Source organism: Vulpes vulpes, chromosome 6 (genome assembly GCF_048418805.1).
Source record: "Vulpes vulpes isolate BD-2025 chromosome 6, VulVul3, whole genome shotgun sequence".
In the NCBI taxonomy this organism is placed as follows: domain Eukaryota; kingdom Metazoa; phylum Chordata; class Mammalia; order Carnivora; family Canidae; genus Vulpes; species Vulpes vulpes.
Genome location: NC_132785.1, coordinates 60,625,235 through 60,644,639, shown reverse-complemented (window position 1 = coordinate 60,644,639; position 19,405 = coordinate 60,625,235). Strand labels below are relative to the sequence as shown.

General features: G+C 44.0%; 1 protein-coding gene across 7 annotated transcripts in view; it reads right to left on the bottom strand.

The window, feature by feature from the left end:
- The window catches only part of TMCO3 (transmembrane and coiled-coil domains 3), a 57,954-nt gene that overhangs the window by 26,332 nt on the left and 12,217 nt on the right, over positions 1 to 19,405 (bottom strand). For 4 of the 7 annotated variants that reach the window (XM_072761119.1, XM_026008810.2, XM_072761118.1 and 1 more), the window contains exons 3-9: positions 15,497 to 15,603; positions 14,043 to 14,566; positions 11,565 to 11,744; positions 9,875 to 10,066; positions 8,710 to 8,838; positions 6,030 to 6,122; positions 4,651 to 4,837 (exon numbers count right to left, since the gene is read on the bottom strand). In XM_072761119.1, the coding sequence (XP_072617220.1) occupies positions 4,651 to 4,837; positions 6,030 to 6,122; positions 8,710 to 8,838; positions 9,875 to 10,066; positions 11,565 to 11,744; positions 14,043 to 14,486 (1,225 nt within the window). In that variant the 5' untranslated portion in view covers positions 14,487 to 14,566; positions 15,497 to 15,603. The remainder of the gene's footprint in view (positions 1 to 4,650; positions 4,838 to 6,029; positions 6,123 to 8,709; positions 8,839 to 9,874; positions 10,067 to 11,564; positions 11,745 to 14,042; positions 14,567 to 15,496; positions 15,604 to 19,405) is intronic. The other 3 variants (XM_026008811.2, XM_026008809.2, XM_072761121.1) reach the window with 1 other exon arrangement.

Genomic DNA, 19,405 nt, shown 5'->3' with positions numbered 1-19,405 from the left:
GGATCACCACCTGAGCCAAAGACAGACGCTCAACCACTGAGCCACCCAGGTGTCCCTCCTTGAGTATTTTCCTACTTTAACATAATAACCTCTATGTATGCGGGAACAACACTGAGTTTATTATCTTATAATTATAAACTTTACAGAATATAATGAACATTTTTGCAGCTTGTTTTTTTTTATTCACCATATGTCTGAAAATGACCCACTGCTCACGCATAAAGATCTCTTTTTAAAACTGCTATAAAATACAGCAATTTACCCATTCCCCAATCAGTGGCACTTAGGTTTTCAATCTTCCCACTACTGCAAGTATGCTATGATGAACATTCTAGCACATTTACTGGAAACACTCCATTCCCTTGCTTTTCATGAAAAGATTGCCCTGCCTCACCTCTCCTGGCCTCATGCCCTACCCTGCCCACAGTACTCCCACAGATAAGTAACAGGACAGCAAGGTCCCAGCATGGGTGTCTCTTGTAGGCCTGTGTCTTCCAGAGGAGGCCTCTGTGGGCCCATATAGCACAGGACTGATAGGAAGTCTCATTCTGGGGATAGGTACCAAAGGCCACCATTGCCAGAGGTTGTGTCACCTTTCATCATAATCAAGCTGCTACCATGACCCAGGGCTGCCTGACCCTTCATCGTTCTCTGGATTCTGAGCATGGGCATGGAGAGGTGGAGCGATCTACTGACCCCTTTGGGGGCATACCCACATATGAAGAGGCAGGGGCATTGAATCCTTGGGGACTTCCTTCTGCTCTCAGGGTGCAGCTTTGCACAATTTCAAACTTTCCATAAATTATATTGGATCAGACATTTGTATTTTGTATTTCTTCCTCAACAGCATAAGATTAATCCACTTTTATATCTGCAGTATTCCAATATATATGAACACACCATAATTTAATTGCTCATTGTATTACTAAATACTCAGATTACCTAAAACTTTTTGCTATCAAAAATAATTGTTTTGGGGGCACCTGGGTGGCTCAGTTGGTTAAGAGTCTGCCTTCAGCTTGGGTCATAATCCTGAAGTCTCCATTCAGTGGAGTCTGCTTCTCCCTCTGTCCCTCCCAACATGTGCGTGCTCTCTCTCTCTCTCAAATAAAGAAATAAAATCTTAAAAAAGAAAAGTGTTTTGAGTATCCTTTCACATTTGAAGAGTTTTCTAGGATGTGTCTCCAGAAATGGAAATCTGTTTGTGGAAATGTTCCCCAAAGCAAAGAATCAGCTTACATTCCTACTGATTGCGTGTGAGGGCCTACAGTCCTGTGATATTGGGCACAGCTGAGGGGACTCCAGGCCGGGCCTGAGAGGACTGACCTGCACTGACATTCCCCCAAGCACCACTGAACTGTTCTTTATGCTGCCTCAGAATGCACGTCCCTCTGCCCTGAGTTCTCCATTAGGATGTTCTGCCTATTTTCCAACTGGGGTGCCTCTTGTTTCGATCACGGTTAAAGTTCTTGGATGTGTTCAAGTATTACTTCCTTATACATCTCACATACACAGCTAATGTCTTCTCCTAGTCTGCAGCTTCTAAAAAGTGCCTTTTTAATATAAGTTTTACAAAGTTCAACTTCTTCAGGTTTGTTAACATCTTTCCTTTTGGATTTTGCATCTCAATTTCAGCAATCCTCCCTACCCTCAGGTCGCAAGTGTTTCCCCTACTTCTCTCTAGGAGGCTCTGAAGTTCTGCCCTGCACACCGAGATGCTGAACCCACACAGAGCTGGTTTCTGTGTGTGGCTCCAGGGAGCACTCTGATTCATGTAGGGAAAACTACTTCCCACCCACCCCATTGGCCCACATGTCCCATGTGTGTGCATGCATGCATGTGTACGTCGGGCTGTCCTTTCCCCTCCTACCCTACCTGGCCTGGACATGCCGTGCTGCCTGAGCACAGGGACAGGACCTCAGGGCTTGCCATCTGGTGTGGAAGCACCTCACTTCAAATGATAATTGGCTTGGCCTTTGTTCTTAAACAAACTATAGGTTTAGTTTGCTAAGTTTCATGAAAAAACCTACCAGATTTTTTACTGGGATAGCTGGGAATTTATAAATTTGGGAGAAACAATGTCTTTTTGTATCGAGTCTTTTCATCATAAACACAGGCTATCTCTTTAATAACATTTTGTACTTTTGTCCTTAAAGGTCAGAGATTTATTCCTAAATTTTTTGTGGCCATTATATATATATATATATTTTTTTTTTTCCATTTATTTATGATAGTCACAGAGAGAGAGAGAGAGGCAGAGACACAGGCAGAGGGAGAAGCAGCCTCCATGCACCGGGAGCCCGACGTGGGATTCGATCCCGGGTCTCCAGGATCGCGCCCTGGGCCAAAGGCAGGCGCTAAACGGCTGCGCCACCCAGGGATCCCCATATATATATATTTTTTAAATCTACCTTTGCTTGCTTTATTTATTTTTTAAAGATTTATTTATTTATTTATGATAGACATAAAGAGAGAGAGAGAGAGGCAGAGACACAGGAGGAGGGAGAAGCAGGCTCCATGCCGGGAGCCCAACGTGGGACTCGAGCCCGGGACCCAAGACTGCGCCCTGGGCCAAAGGCAGGTGCTAAACCTCTGAGCCACCCAGGGATCCCCGCCCCCACCCCTTTTTTTTAAATTTGTGGCCATTATAAATCAAAGCTTTCTTCCCCCCAAATTACATTTTCTAATGGTCCTGCAGGGGAGGATTTAGCATGTGAGTTTCATCTTAAGTTTCCATGAGGTCCAAGTTTGTCCGTGTGTGCACCCACCTCCCACACCTGCAGCCCTGTCAACACTCCCACCTTCTAACAGTTCAGAGTTCCAGGCTGACCTTCCTTTTCTCATAGTCCATATGTAAAATACATGAGGCACTCTGTGTACGAGGCTGATTAAAAGTGCCAACCTGGCCACATTCCCTGCATCGCAGCGCTCCGTATAGGGCTACAGGTGGCCATGCCATCAGGCCCTGTGTGTGTCTGACAACATGTTCGCCTCTGCCTGAGCTTCGGGGACAGCTCTGCTGGGCACACATGCCCCACACACGATCCATGGGTGTCCACCACCCAGCTCTCCGATAGGTGTCAAGCCCTTCTTGTGCTGGGCCATGCCCAGAGTAAATTTCCTTGCCTTCTTTCTGCTTAGTTTTGGAGTGGTTTGTTCCAGCGAAAGGTTCATATCCTTCTCCATGTCTGGAAGTCAACAGCTATTTTCTCCACTTTCTTCCAGGAATTCTACTGTATACATACTGAGCCTCTTAGCTCTGCTCCCCGTTTCTTGGCTTTCTTTCCCACATCCTATCTCTGTGCCTCTGTGAATTGAATCTGTTTCTTGGCATTTGTTCCCACGTCTTCTTTCTACAGTGTGTCCTATCCCTGTGCCTCCGTGAACTGAATAGGCATGATTCCCTCACTTATGTTTGAATGCTTCAGATATGCTTACTTCGCAGGGGTTATGAGATTTTTCCACAAGCCAGGAGAATTCACTCCTATCATTTGGGCTGTCACGAGTCTCTCCCAGGCAGGGACCTGCTCATGCACACTGGCACTCAGCGCATGGTCCTTATGGAAGGACTCTTCATTCTCTTACCTCTTACCGCTGCCACCCCCTTCACCTCCTCTATCACCTATGAGAGGTGGTCCTAATTACCTGGCCAGAGGGACCCCCACAGACGAGACCATCAGCTAGTCCGGTTCCAAACCAGGAGACCCATGGCCCACAAATCACAAGACACCAGTTTGTTTATGATGTTTTCCAGACTCTGATGCAAAACCCCTGGTGCCAGGCAGTGTGTGTGATGCCAGGAGCCTGCAGCTTCATGACCAGTTCTGTGTACAGCAAGGTGGGCTTTATCAGAGAAGCCAGCCACTCAGCTCTGGTCCTCGCTTTTCGTATTTCTCTTTCATTGCTGTGTGTTGATGCATGGCAAATAGCATTGTGAAGTTACTACAGTTTAACCCTGTTTCTTCTACAAAATAAAAGCCTAACAGTGAACATCATGAGTTCACATGTAAAAAATGGCAGTGCTGTCAAGGCTTAGCTATGAGACAACCCAGAATGTTCACCCTGAGCTGCTGATCCAGTCTGGCTTCATTATATCCGGTAACGATCAGAGACCAGTGCTTTGTGCACAGAGACGAATGAAACTGGCACCAAAGAAGTGAAAATCCCTTTCAGTTACCGTATTCTACATAAGAGCATCAAAGGTATGTCAGTTTCCAGTCCCAGCCAGAAGGAAAGCAGTGTTACAGCATCCAGCACTCACTCTGTGATGGCAGAGCACAGCAGCGCAGGCAGTAAAAACACCATTATCTCACAGGAGAGCCACGCAGGCAGTGGGTGGCTCCAGGGCATGCAGCACATTCATCTCCCAAACCCCCAATTCCATATACATTTTCCAATGCGGATGGATTCCTTTCTTTTGAATGTGGCCCTCAAACCAACCTAAATTAGCAAGCACATAGGAGCCACCTTAGTCCAGTGGGGATTTGGAAAAGTTGAACACAGGCACAAGGGACTGTCACTGCGAGGAGAACCCTAGGGATGGGGGTTGGGGGGAGCACTAACCTTTCTAAGAGGTCTTAGGAGTGAATTCAAGTGAATTGCACACCTAACACTTCAACACATACATACTTAAAACGTGTCACCACCTACCTTCTTTTTCACCCCGGGCACTGCCCATGAGGAATCTGGACACTAAGGGTGTGCTTGATAAGGACAAGCAAGTAGAAATGAAGACACTCTGAGTGGGTCTGATTTGTAAAAGGTGTCCCCACAACAAGCCAAATGCGATCATTAACAGTGTCATGTAACATGGTCCTTGCAAGGCTATCTTCCACACCTTCAAGAGAACACATTTGTTAGTGATAACAGCTGTCTCTTGACTAGCACCCGGCGGAGCACATACAAAACAGGCTGCCCAGTTGTGGGGCCCCAATCTTTCAGGACTGTGGCTTGCAGTAAACACAGCATGGCACCCAAAGTCATGATAAGAACACAAGAAAAATGGCTTACTGGTTGTGAGGGTACTGCAGGGACTAAACACACGTGCCTCTCTCTGCATTATACATGTCTGTGCGCATGTATTCTAACCTTCAGAACACACTTCCCAGATAAACAGCACCACCTCCCTTTCCTGGATGGAAACACATGGCCCTGTGGAAGCCAGAGTCAGGCCCAGATCCAGGTGGTGCAGCTCAGTAAGTGAGTACTGATGAGGTGCCTCACTGTCTGTCCCCTTAGCGCCTGTGTTAGATGTGATGGAAAATGTGAAGAAATCAGGTTTAATTCTTACTCTCTAGGATTTCCAATTGTGTGGAAGAGACACAATAATAAAGTCTATATGACGTCTGTACAAACAGGAACGGTATATACTGACCAAAAAAACTCATCCTATTCTACTGGAAAGCACTTGTTCGTTCTCTTCTCACCCCAGATCCTCTCAGGCAAAACCAACTACCAAACCCAGGCCCAGTGACAAGAACACAAGGGGGCCCAAGGGCGGGCAGGGGGGCAGGAGGGGCTCAGCACAGAGGCTCTGAGGCCAGTGCTCAAGGCCTTATGGGCTAGCCAGCCTCACCTGTGCGTTAACACACTGCTCACCTCTGGGTGCTCTGAAGGATGTGGGCTTCTCCTTCTCTGCTCTGCTTCTTGATAAAAAGCAACACTTCCCTCAAAATCACAATCCTGTGTTTGGGGATCAGGTCAGCCGGGAGGCTCTACCTAAGGCTGGGTACTAACTTCCTACTGTGGCCCTCCTCACAGCCATAACTGGCCACCAGCCTGTATGTCCACTCCAGATGTTTCCAATGTCAGGAAATGTATTACAAGAGCCTCATGACACTGCCAAGTCCCAAGTCAAATGGTGGGAGACCCATAGAGGGAACCGAACCAAAAACAGTATCAAGCTAAAGCATACTGTATTCTAAAATGTTTAATTTCACAGCCCAATCACGAACAACACAGAAAGCAAACAAACTGACACCCTATGATGCTAAATTTGGGGTAACAGCACCGCCTGGTGAGGCCCTTACCTTTCTCAGCCGTTCTGGGGAGAACTCCAGGCCAACAAGGAACAGAGTAAAGAACACACCGACCTCTCCCAAGGTCTCCACCTGCACAACAGACTGCAAACACAACCAAAAAAACCCCACACAATTTAATGTATTTAACATACGAAGCGTACTAGCTCATGAGTTCAGCTGCTTTCAGGCTCAGCAGCTGCCCTGCTGTCTTCATTCCCACTGCCTTTGCTCTCTCTGGAGGGCAGGGCGGCTCAGAACCTGAGCAGGATGTCTGAACCACAAAGCACATGGGTCTGCACACGACTATGTGCACCAATGTTCTCCTGGACGCCACATTTGGCCACTCCCCACAGGTTTTGAGATACAGTGTTCCTGTGTTCTGTGTTTGTTCTAGTTCTTTGTTTGCTATTTACTTTTTACACCACTGTGCTACAGCAGAGAATTTCCACTGTTATATTTGGCACCACCTACATGATTTACACTTGAGGTTTACAGCACAGCCATGAACTCAATGTCTGAAAGGAAAGCTCAGGCCTCCACATGTCCACACCCTGCCCTGGCCTGCCACACAGGGACACACACACAGCCCACCAGCCACCCACAGGATGGGCCTCGCCCTCTTTTTCACTGCCATCTCCTCCCTTTCGCTTCAACCTTTCTTACTCAACTTATTTGCACCGAGTCTTGCTTATTGGACATTTTTCCTAAAACCATCTGCAAACCTGCATCTCAACAGATAGGTTTATTCCAATTCTACGTATTATGCTGAGTTTTCTGCTCTTCCTCCTTTGTCTCTTGGCTTTTACTTTTCTTCCCTCTTTAAAATGAGGCTGTAACCTATGACTTCAGACTAACATACTTAAAACTGTTCTTCTCAACTTAATGAACAGAAGCCTATCAACCTCCTACTAGAAAAAGATACGGATTTGGCACCAGCTCCATGAACCGCTGCCCAGTTTCGGCTGGTACACCCTAGGGTTTTTATCTTTGTCTACCATAATTACGTTATTTTCCAACTAGAGCAGATTGGTTAGAAATTCCAATATCTGTAGCTTCTAATCGTATTTGCTACCTTACTCAGCCTTTATTTATTATTATTCAGCCTTAATGCTTTTCTTAAAACAAGCTTGGCTGTGAAGAAAAAAATGAAAAAGGAAAATATATTCATATTTGCCATTGTTTGTAAATAGTCTAGAAAGGGAGGGACATGGGCAGCCCCGGTGGCGGTGTAGCGCCGCCTGCAGCCCAGGGTGTGATCCTGGAGACCCGGGATCGAGTCCCACATTGGGTTCCCTGCATGGAGCCTGCTTCTCCCTCTGCCTGTGTCTCTGCCTCCCTTTCTTTCTCTCTGTGTGTTTCTATGAATAAATAAATAAAATCTTTAAAAAAAAAAAAGAAAAGAAAAGAAAGGGAGGGACAGGGTATGGGCAGGAAGAGATTTTTCACCTATAACTTAAATTTTTTTCTTTTTAACCCCACCATTTTATTCTCAATCACATGGAAGTTACCTACTCAGAAAACTGAAGTAACACCATTCTTCCCAGAGGCACCTGGGGGGCTCAGTCAGTTGAGTGTCCAACTCTTGGTTTCAGCTCAGGTCATGATCTCAGAGATTGGACTCTCCACTCAGGGTGGAGTCTGCCTCTCTCCCTCTCCCCCTCCCTCCACTCCACCATCTCTTTCTCTCTCAAATAAATACAAAAGTCTTTAAAGAAAACCCCCCAGAAACCATTCTTCTCAGAGGCCATCCTGCCAAGTTGAGCCCAGCCCACAAGAGTACCTGCCAGGTCACTCAGTGGTTCACCTACCACCAAGTCCTGGGCTTTCAGATTACATCACCCTGTCAATCAGACCCGTTGTTAAAATTACTTAGGAACGAGGATTTTTTTCACACCTTCTGTTGTCTGGTCTGGAGAAATGGCAGCAATCCCTCTGCCTGGTGAGGTGTCAGTCGGGAGCAGGCATAAGGCTGCAGGCGGGAGTGTCCACACCTCTCCCCATCTGTCTGCTCCTGTCCTACCCATCCAAGAAGGGCCAGGGACCTTCTGAGGACTCTGTTGCTTGTTTCTCACCACCCTATATGACTCCTTCTGTGTGGGACTCATGACATTCTTTCTTGGCATTCTCATTTCATCCTGTCTGAATGGTATATATTTAGATAACACATTCTGGAGCCCTCCTCCACGAAAGCTTGGGAACCCCTCCTTACTGCCAAAAACTGTCACTGATACAGGACGTAGCTCACTTCAATCTGTCAGCAAACAGCTCCAGTACTCACTGTTTCCTGGGGTCTTCACAACACCCCACATTTAGGCTTGATAATTCCTCACTACTTCACCAGCTTTACAGTACATTACAAAGTGTTAAACTTTACATTTAATCCAGTATTCTGAGCTGTTTTCACTATCTGAAGAATAGAGTTCATTCTAGTACTGGAAACATTTCTAAAACTAATAAAAACAAAGACATGAACATGATTTTTTCTCTAGTCAAGTCATCCATTCAACTAATGAACAAATTACTTCCTTATGGTTTAAAAATTTCTTATGAAACTCTATAGGGCATCTTCTTCAATATGGTTTATAAGAAACCGCTCTTTACTAAGTTCAAAACTTTAAAACTCTTTAGTCTTTGTGCTTCTTTAGTATTCTATTACACAGATACTGAAATAGTTAAAATTTATTCTTACCTTAATACTGTTCAGTCCCGAAGGCCCCAGAAGAACACCGCAAATAATATACCCAAACATTGTAGGCAACCCTATGGTTGTACACAGCCAGCCACAAGGTAAAGATAGCATTCCTATGGTAACAATGTCCTGGCAGAGAATAAACAAAAAAGAAACACAAACATTTAAGATAATGGTTGGCAAGACAAGAAGATAAGGGCTGGTTAGCTGAGAAAGCAGATGTTCTACAGGCCCTCCCAGCTTCCACTCTGGTCATAACAAAGGCAGGCAACACCTGGGCTGACCTTCCCCACATGAGTTTATCGGCACAGGAGTCAGCCACCTCCTATACTCCTTGGGGATCATGTACCTTTCTTTCAGCCTGTGCTGCCATCCTCTTTGAGGCCAACACAGGAACACCTGCCTGGGTGGCTCAGCGGTTGAGTGTTTGCCTTTGGCTCAGGGTGTGATCCCGGAGTCCTGGGATCGAGTTCCACATTGGGCTCCCCATGGGGAGCCTACTTCTCCTTCTGCCTATGTCTCTGCCCTTCTCTCTGTGTCTTTCATGAATAAATAAATAAAATATTTAAAGAAAAAAGACCAGCACAAATTCTGGCATCCAGGACAATGCTGGAACCTGACAGTGTGTCTAGATCCTGCCAGCCTTTCCTGAGCAGGCTGCTCTGGTCACTTCTACACCTGGTATGCACTCTGGTCCAGACCCAGGAAGTGATCTCCAGCCATAACACTGTCAAGTGCAAATCTTTACATAATGCACATCCGGTCACCTCTGAGGAGCTGGATCTCATCCTACTCCCATGTCTACACAAAGCCACACACCATGTCTCAGCCAAAGCCTCTCTGCCTCATCAGGTGTTCCATTTTAGTGACAAAGCTTGAGCCCATCATAGTAACTCCTGACTTCAAAAAAGACTTTCAAATTCTCAAAAGCAAAATTAATTTTCATTTAAAATATTACAATGCCTTATTCTTTTGGGAAAAAAATAAAAAGAGAAAATGTTTCAAGTTACAGAAGACACAGGGAGTTCTAATAGAATCTGTTAGGACGAAGGTCACGCACTCCATTATGACACTCAGAAAACGAAGCACAATCTTACTTCACATACGTATACCAGGAAATGGGAAGGAGGGAGTGGGGATCTTGAGAGGTGAGCAAACAGAGTACCTTTAGGAAGTGGTGATCTGCGCGTGGAATTGTGGCATCTCTGGGTTTGGTCAAGATGTACCGGTTGTTCTGGGAGTCAATGAGCATGCTAAGACCCAAATCATCCTCCACTTCCCGCTTTGTGAAGTTTTGCTTAGAACTGGCCTCTTCTTCTTCCACTCTGAGAACTGCCTCAAAATTGACCCCTTTCACCTGTAAGAATACCCAACATTGTGTAATGAAAACCAATGAAATGTTCTCAAGCTCAATTTTTAGAGCAAAAATTCCATAGAGAAGTGACAGGAATGTTTCTAATATTCTGTCATGTGTGATGAAAGATCAATAAAGGCTCATTAGCATAAATCAGGAAAACTGTTTCAACTAAAAAAGTGATTTAAGGGTAGAAGTGTTTACGGTTCCTATGACTTTCAAATACCCGCTCTACCTGACTCAGGGCACAACTTGTAACAAGAAATACATATTTGGTCTTCATCCCCCTTCCTGGCTCACAGCTCCCACAAACTGTGTAAGGAGCGACAGGAGCACCTTACAAGCCCTTTTATCCTCTCCTGAGTTCACAGCAGTGAGGGGATTTTTAGAAAGCCGCTAGGTAACCACAGGATGGGGCTGGCCACCCGCGGAACTGAGCATGTGACCTCCAAGAGGACAGGGGGCCGGAAGCTGAGTTCATCACATGCCTACACAATGCAGCTTCCATTAAACCCTGGAAGTATGGGGTTGGGAGAGCTTCCAGGTTGCTCAACAAAAGGAGGTACTCAGCTGGGAGAGAAGGAAGCAGGCCTAGAGAACATGAGAGCTCCATCCACACTTTCACCTTTTCCATCTGGCTGTTTCTGAGCTGTATCCTTCATAATGACCTGGTAACCTAGCAAATAAACTGTCTTCCTGCATTGTGAGAGCCTGAGGAGGGGGCTGTCAGACCCTCTGAGGTGAAAACCTGGAACCTGTGATTGGCATCTGAAATGGAGGCATAGTGCTGGGCTGGGCCCTTGTCTGCAGGGTCTGCAGTGTCCATAGTGACCCAAGCTGATGGTGGTGGAACTGAACTGGAGGAACATGTGGTAGGGAAAGCCTGATGTCCTGACACAGAAGTGCTTGGTGCACAGTAGCATACAGGGCATGTTCCTTCAAAACAATGCTCACATGTCCTCTTCCCCTGCCGTTGGTGAGGTCAGAGAGCAGCCCTGCTTGACATTCAACCGACCCAGACTGTGTTCCCATTTGTTTTTATTACCACATACTTTTCTGAGTCCTTCTCAGGATTCAATTTTTGGCATCAATCTCATTTTTCCCAGAGTATCCTGAACATGTCACAGCAAGTGAGAGGTCTGAAAGCCTGCCTCGCATACGATTCCCATAAGGACTTTAGGGCTCCCCTGAGCAGATCAGCACTGAAACCCGACTGTCCCAGGTCAAGCTTTTTTGAGACCAGAGTCCCAATCCACCTGAGGGCAAAGTGGAACAAGGATGAGCCGCTGGTGGGTAACTGACAAAAACATAATGCAAAGTAAAGGATAGCTAGTGTACTTTCTGCAAAACCATACCAAATCATGTTCTGGGACACACAGGTGTTTTGGTTTTATCTTCATTTTCAATTCACACTAAAAACAGACATGCCAACAAATTCAACCACACATCCTTTCTGCAGGCAGACAGACAAGACAGGAAACTGTCTTGGAATGCTACTTACTGATTTATTGTCATCAAAAGCATGTTCTTCTATTTCCTCCTCTAGACGATCAGCTGCCTTTCTCACATCTTCAAGAATTTCATCAAGAATGGATAAACTTTTGTTTTGATGTTGCATATTTTTGAGAGCTTCAACTTGATGTTTTTCTGCTGCCAGAAGTTCCACATATTCTGTCTCTTCCTGCTCATTGGTGAGAAAGGAAATGTGGGGTTTATTAAGAAATAGGCCAGGCTAGGATTTCCATTCAGGTGCCTCACCTGGCGCTACCAACCAACATGCTCTCACTGTCAAATATGTTCATAAATGTGTAAATCTGGTTCCAGTCAACGAGAGAGGGTCAAGTGTCCTAGGTCATTCAAACATAATGGAGCTTAGCCAAATGTTTAGGGAAAGCTATTTGTACATACACACCACAAATGTGATATACTACTGTAAATAAATTCTGAAGGTCACCTATTCATCCAAATCACTCACTGAACAGATTATATTCCAGACATCATGCCTACTATGCATGGAGGTCCAGTTCTACTCTAAAAATACCTATGACACTTGATTGTTGAGCTAAAAACTTCTAAGCAAGATACACACAAATTCTAAGTTACAAAGGAGAAACTGCTCCAGAAGAAACCAACAGCATTACTTGGAAAACTGATGGATGATGCCAACAATACAGGTATCTTATACAATCACATTTAAGTCCAAGCTATCAATGAAATCAACATCCTTACTAATAAAACATGCATTCATCCTTTAAAGGCGTGGGGCATGCTGGAACAGAAAAGCAGCAGGACGGTCCCAAGAACAAGCGTGGCTGTTTGACAGACCTCTTCTCAACATCATCCAATGCCTCTAACACAGCTGCCTGCTACACTACCCAGACTGTCTCAGATGTGAGGCACAAACCATGTGTAGAAAGCAAGCACAGTTGGATCATCACTCAAACTCATGTTAGTTCCCTATTTTATAGTGAAACTATCTCAAATCAATAACACTAAGTGCCTATCTTCAAAATCAAGGAGTATTCATGGCTCAGCTGTCCGAAGGATCTGGTAAGGCAGTAACATCTGTCAGATGAGAGCATCAAGGTCTGTTTCTGACATTCAATCACACACAAAAACAGATACGCTACTGAACCAAGGTGGCCCAAAACTCTGACTCCAGCTATCTATCCTATCACCATGTTCTACTTTGGTACTTTGGTAAAGAAAGTTTAGTAAGTTTGTATCCTCTCTACCTTTTAAACTGTGTGATAATACCATAACCCTTCTATGAAGATGAAGTATTTCATATACCGATGGTCTCTGACTTAGGATGGTTTGACTTAAGGCTTTTTGACTCCATGATGGTATGAAAGTGATACATATTCAGTAGAAACCACATGTGGAATTTTGATGGGATCTTTTCCTGGGCTGGCCATAAGCAGTGGGATCCCCTCTCATGATGCTGGGCAACAGGCATAAGGCCACAGGTCCCAATCACACAGCAATCACATGGAAACAATAAACACAATGACAAGCATTCTGTATTCACTTTCAGTACAGAATTCAATTTATTACATGACATATTCGGAGCTTTATTATAAAATAGGCTTCATGTTAGGTAATTTTGCCCAACTGTAGGCTAACATTGAGAGTTCTAAGCAGGTTTAAGGTGAGCCAGGCTAAGCTACAGTGTTGGGTCGGTTAGGTGCATTAACTGTTATTTTTGACTTGCTGTATTTTCAACTTTTGATGGGCTTATTGGGATAAAATTCCATCGTAAGTCAAGGAACATCTGTATTTAAACTGATGCATAAGAAATGGTATAAATGATGGCTTCAAAAAATCATGTAAGTATCACATCTGCATCTCCCCATTTTCAAAATACACTTCATCAAAATCCTTACCTCAAATGTATATATTTGTTTAAAACTAACATTAGTACTTTTATTTTCAGCAGATGGACATTAAAGACAACCAACCTACACACTAAAAGAAATTGTTGTCAGGAACTCAAAATGTTGATTGCAGTTACAAATATACTTCTTTCCATATCAGTTTACTGGTATAACTTAGGTCACTATTTTGGTTACCTGGGGATTTCCACAATAGAGAGAAGCATTAGAACAACTCCTGGAGGGGATCCCTGGGTGGCTCGGTGGTTTGGCACCTGCCTTCTGCCCAGGGCGTGATCCTGGAGTCCTGGGATTGAGTCCTGCGTCGGGCCCCCTGCATGGAGCTTGCTTCTCCCTCTGCACCCGCCCTCCTCTGTCTCTTATGAATAAATAAAATCTTTTTTTTTTTTTTTAAAGAACAACTCCTAGAACAGACCCCTGGAATTCATGAAATGTAGCTATGCTAAGATCATGCAAAAGGAGTGGAATATTTCTGTATGTGTGCTGCTGCACACGTGCCTTCTCTTGTGTGCACACAGTGCCCACTGCCTTCTCCCCTGACTCCAACTTGATCTGCTCCCTGGCTTTGAGTGGGACAGACTGACCTTTATCGCAGCCTCCCTCAGGGCCTCCAGGCGCTGCCTGCTGCTCTCCTTCATGTTCACAACATCTCTGTAGTCTCCCTGCAGGGCTCGTTGCAGTCCATAGATCGCCTGGAACACTGAGTTTTCACTTTCATTCAGCTCCTTCTGGAAAATTTCAAATGTGTGCACCTGAAACAGTTTCTCTTCATCTGACAGGCTAACATCTTTTTCCACTGCTCTGATTGCACTATTCAGTTTGTTAAGAACCACAGCCTTTTGGCGAAGAAGCCCAGAGAGCTTTCTGCAACTGTCCAGGACCCACTGCTTCCTCTGAGCGATCGCCGCTCCTCTGCCTCGGTGTAACTTGATGGCATGCTTTGCTACCTCTTCGTGTTCTGCAGCATCTGCTATCAAACGAAGCAGTGGAAGCAACATCCAGAAGTAGTTTTTTTCCAATACCTTCATGATCCAATTTTAGAGGACAAGGGAAGGCCGTTTGAAGGTTTCTGCTAAGGTGAACTTGCATTTTAGATACACATTTTCAGCTGAAAGAGATTTATTATCACATGTAGTTGAATAATGACTCATTACTATTGAGACCAGAGTTAAGTAATAAATAATGACATCCAGAAAACTATCACTTTTTTGAAGATGTTATTCTTCCAAGATAAATTTTAACACCTGAACTATCTATTACACCTGTAGTTAAATCAAATACTGAATGTTAAAGCACTGGGGCTGGTAAAGAGTTGAGACTACAGCCATTAGAAATGACAAATACCCACCATTTGCTTCAATGTGGATGGAACTGGAGGGTATTATGCTGAGTGAAATAAGTCAATCGGAGAAGGACAAATATTATATGGTCTCATTCATTTGGGGAATATATAAAATAGTGAAAGGGAGTAAAGGGAAAGGAGAAAAAATGAGTGGGAAATATCAGAAAGGGAGACAGAACACGAGAGACTCCTAACTCTGGGAAACGAACTAGGGGTGGTAGAAAGGGAGGTGGGCAGGGGGTGGGGTGACTGGGTGATGGGCACTGAGGGGGGCACTTGACAGGATGAGCACTGGGTGTTATTCTATATGTTGGCAAATTGAACACCAATAAAAAATAAATTTATATATAAAAAAAGAGTTGAGACTAATGGTTACATTAAATTTAAAAGTAATTGTTTTTTTAAAACTTAGCCTCATCTACATACTAAATCTGTGTGCAAAAGACAAAAATCAATTCATCTTATAAGGGCCCTTGTATTAAACCCCCCAAAATAGCATTGATTTCTGCTATCACAGATCGGTGAACCACCTGGAGGAAACATGGTCCACACCATTTATGAAAAAATGAGTAATTAGCTTACTCTACCATATTGTTTTCTTTCCAAAATCATTAGGAATTTCCCTAAATCTTCAAAATCACAGATGTCAAACATAGAAAATGAAATTCGCAAAACACAAATCATAAATAATCACACCTGGATCAGTAGGGCTTTATTAAATGTTCAAACATTTCTATCATCCAAATTGGGGTCCTTCTCTCCCTCTCATCAGGAAGCGCCCGGGTACCGTGCATGAATTTATCCTGGCAAGTGAAGCACAGATAGGACCCTGACCATGACAGGCTGACGGTTGCATTGAAGCCTGTGGTGCAGGCTACAGCTGTGGTGTCCAGATTATACTAGGAGGGCAGGGCTCTGTCCTCCCTCCAGAGAGAGTGATCAAGGAGCAAGGAAACACTGTGTCAGCAAGGTCACTGAGAAGCAATCACCTCAGAGGTAGGAAAAGAGAGAACAAAGATGGAAAAAGTAACAAATGCCAAGATAGGCCAAGCAAGCTACGCCCTAAAAAATAACCACTGAAGACATGGCAACCCAATCACTGGGCATAAGTAGTTGTGACACAAAAGAAAACAAAACAAACTTGCCACTTACAAAAACTTTAACGAAAACAAAATATTGATATAAATTAACTGGGGCACCTGGGTGGCTCAGTTGCTTGGGTGTCTACCTTTGGCTCTGGTCATGGTCCCGGGGCTCCGGGAACCAGCCCTGTGTTCAGCTCGCTCTGGGGGAATCTGCTGCTCCCTCTGCCTCTCCCCTGCTCATGTGCTCTCTCTCTCAACAAATAATCTTAAATAAATAAATAAGTAAACAAACAAACAGACTAATCATTTAGCAGCAGCATCCCCATGAATTATGCCAAATGTACCAGTAATTTCCCATTCCTGGGGTTCTGTTTACTCAAACACACATCTATACCTCAGTTTCACTAGCAATCCCAATTCTCACAAGTTTAATCTGGTTTCCCAGGCAAAACAGATCAGATGCAACAAAAGTAAGAGTGTTGGGCAGCCTGGGTGGCTCAGCGGTTTAGCACCGCCTTCAGCCCAGGGTGTGATTGATCCTGGAGACTCAGGATCAGGTCCGTCAGGCTCCTTGCATAGAGCCTGCTTCTCCCTCTGCCTGTGTCTCTGCCTCTCTCTCTCTCTCTCTCATGAATAAATAAAATCTTTAAAAAAAAAAAAAAAGTAAGATTGTGACATTTCTAGAGAAAAAATTCTGACCAGACCAAGAAATGACAGCCAGTAGAGAGTTGAGACGAAACAGAGCTTCTGAAAAACCAACACAAGAACTCTGCCAAATCTAGCAGTCCAGGGTCTGGTAAGGGCTGAAGTATGCCCTTCAGTAGATGCTGAAATACAGAACAAGAGGGACACCTGCCTATCAAAAATCACCAGGAAAATATTATCTTCTGGCTCAATATTCTGGTTAGAAAGTCAGGAAACTGCTCAATTTCAAAACATTTTTGAATCCTTGGGCTCCTGACATTATGTACTACAACAGTTCATTTCTTTCCAACATGAGAATATACTGTCTAAACTACCCAATTTCATGTTAGTTTTAAAGTAACTTTAAGTAAATGTTAACACCTTAAAAATAAAAAAGTGGTTACCTAATGATAGTAATGCCTAGCAATTTAGTTAATCTCTCACTTAATGACTCATTTTATTGCTAAGCTTCTAGTGTTGCAGGGGACAGAAAGAATTCAATCACTACTTCAGAAGTGCAAACTTTTTTAGTATTTTCCAGAATCAAGATAGAAATTTCCGAAGCTCTGTCAAGGTTTCCCATTTTCCTTAGAGGATCTCAAAGAGTGATTCTTTTATGGATTTCAAACTTCAGACAAATAACCTGCCACACAGTTTGTGAACAACACCCTTCTATTCATCTCTGGTTCCTTCCCTAAACATGTTCCTGAAATTAAATAGTTAAAACTCTACCCCTCAACACATGAGGGACTATTACATTTTATATGAGAAATCATTGAGAATTTTGGTTGTGGTAATACTAGTCTTTCCACTAAAACAAGCTTATATCATGAATATGAAACTGAAATTATAGACTGAAAATATGAACCACTCCTTTTTTTATAAATTCAATTTCATCTTACCTTCAAGCTTAACTATCAAATCCTATGCACTACTAAATTGTAGCATTGTCTTCAAGAGATATTAAGCATTTTTACCTCCATTGTTCTGTTATTATCTTCAATTATAAAAAGACACTTTGGCTTTATTGTGATTAAAAGAACTAATATAAGAAAATCCTGTAAATTTTATGATGAATTCCTAGAGTTTCTGCATCTTTTTTTTTTTTAAGATTTTATTTACTTATTCATGAGAGACACACACACAGAGAGAGAGAGAGAGAGAGAGAGAGAGAGAGGCAGAGACACAGGCAGAGAGAGAAGCAGGCTCCATGCAGGGAGCCTGCCCGATGCAGGACTCGATCCTGGGTCTCCAGGATCACACCCTGGACCTAAGGTGGTGCCAAACTGCTGAGCCACCCAGGCTGCCCTGCATCTTTTTTTAAGATCGTATTTATTTATTTATTTATTTGTTTGTTTGTTTATTTAACATTTTATTTATTTATTCATAGAGACACACACAGAGAGAGAGGCAGAGACACAGGCAGAGGGAGAAGCAGGCTCCATGCAGGGAGCCCGATGTGGGACTCGATACCGATACCGGGTCTTCGGGATCACGCCCTGAGCTGGAGGCGATGCTAAACCCACTGAGCCACCAGGGCTGCCCGAAGATTGTATTTATTTATTTGAAAGAAAGAGTGAGCATGAGCATGGGGAGGCGGGAGGCGCAGAGAGAGAGGGAGGAACAGACTCCCCACTGAGCAGGGAGCCCCACGGGGACTTGATCCCAGGACCCTGAGATCATGACCCCAGCTGAAGCCAAACACTTAAATGACTGAGCCATCCAGGCAACCCTAGAATTTCTGTATCTTGATTCACTGATACAGCCTCAAGGATCGTGAGGCTGTGCAAAGACAGCCTATCACAGGGGCTCTACAACTCCTTTTTTTTTTTTTTTTTATTTATTTATTTATGATAGTCACACACAGAGAGAGAGAGGCAGAGACACAGGCAGAGGGAGAAGCAGGCTCCATGCACCGGGAGCCCGACGTGGGATTCGATCCTGGGTCTCCAGGATCACGCCCTGGGCCAAAGGCAGGCGCCAAACCGCTGCGCCACCCAGGGTTCCCTACAACTCCTTTTTCACAGCGTTGTTAAATGACAAACTGTGGAGAGGGGAGCAAATGGGGCTGTGGGAGGCCAGGGGAGCAGGAGGAGGGACCCTGTGGAGGGAAATGGTCTGTGTCCTGGCCACATAGGAGGCCACAGGAACCCACACGTCACACACACACACACACACACACACACACACACACACACACGCGCACGCGCGCGTGCGCATGCGCGCGCACGAGGATTAAGCCGTCTGGGTGAGGTGGGTGGATCGGACAAATGCAGTCTTCTGCTTATACCAGATGTTTTGTCAGGAGCTACCATTGGGGAAATCTGGGTGAAGGATTTACAGGATTTCCTTATATTAGTTCTTTTAACTACTTGAATCTATAATTATCTTGAAATAAAGTTTTAAAAATTCAACACGCCGATTATTTTTATATTTTAACCTAGGAAATGCCCTAAACCAGAACTAACGGTTTTAAAGATGTCACTGCTGCAGTAAAACACAAAGTTACTTTTTGTTTAAAGCAACAGCAGAATCCGTACTCTGAATACAACCCACCCCAAAGGTTTCTATTTACATATATTTCAACATTATTTAAACTATATCTTCACAGGTTTGCCAAATCTCTAATGGGTTTTGCTTGCTTGAAAAATGCAGAACAGGATTCCCAAAACTTACCTTAAAATTGATGAGAAAAACAAATTGATGAGATTATTTGATCAAGAACAGAAATATTAAATAAATGTCTTAAGCAATTCAGAATAAAAAGGCAAATGGGTTCACCATTAAGCCCACTCAAAAAATAAAAAAACAAAACAAAACAAATAATCTCCCAATA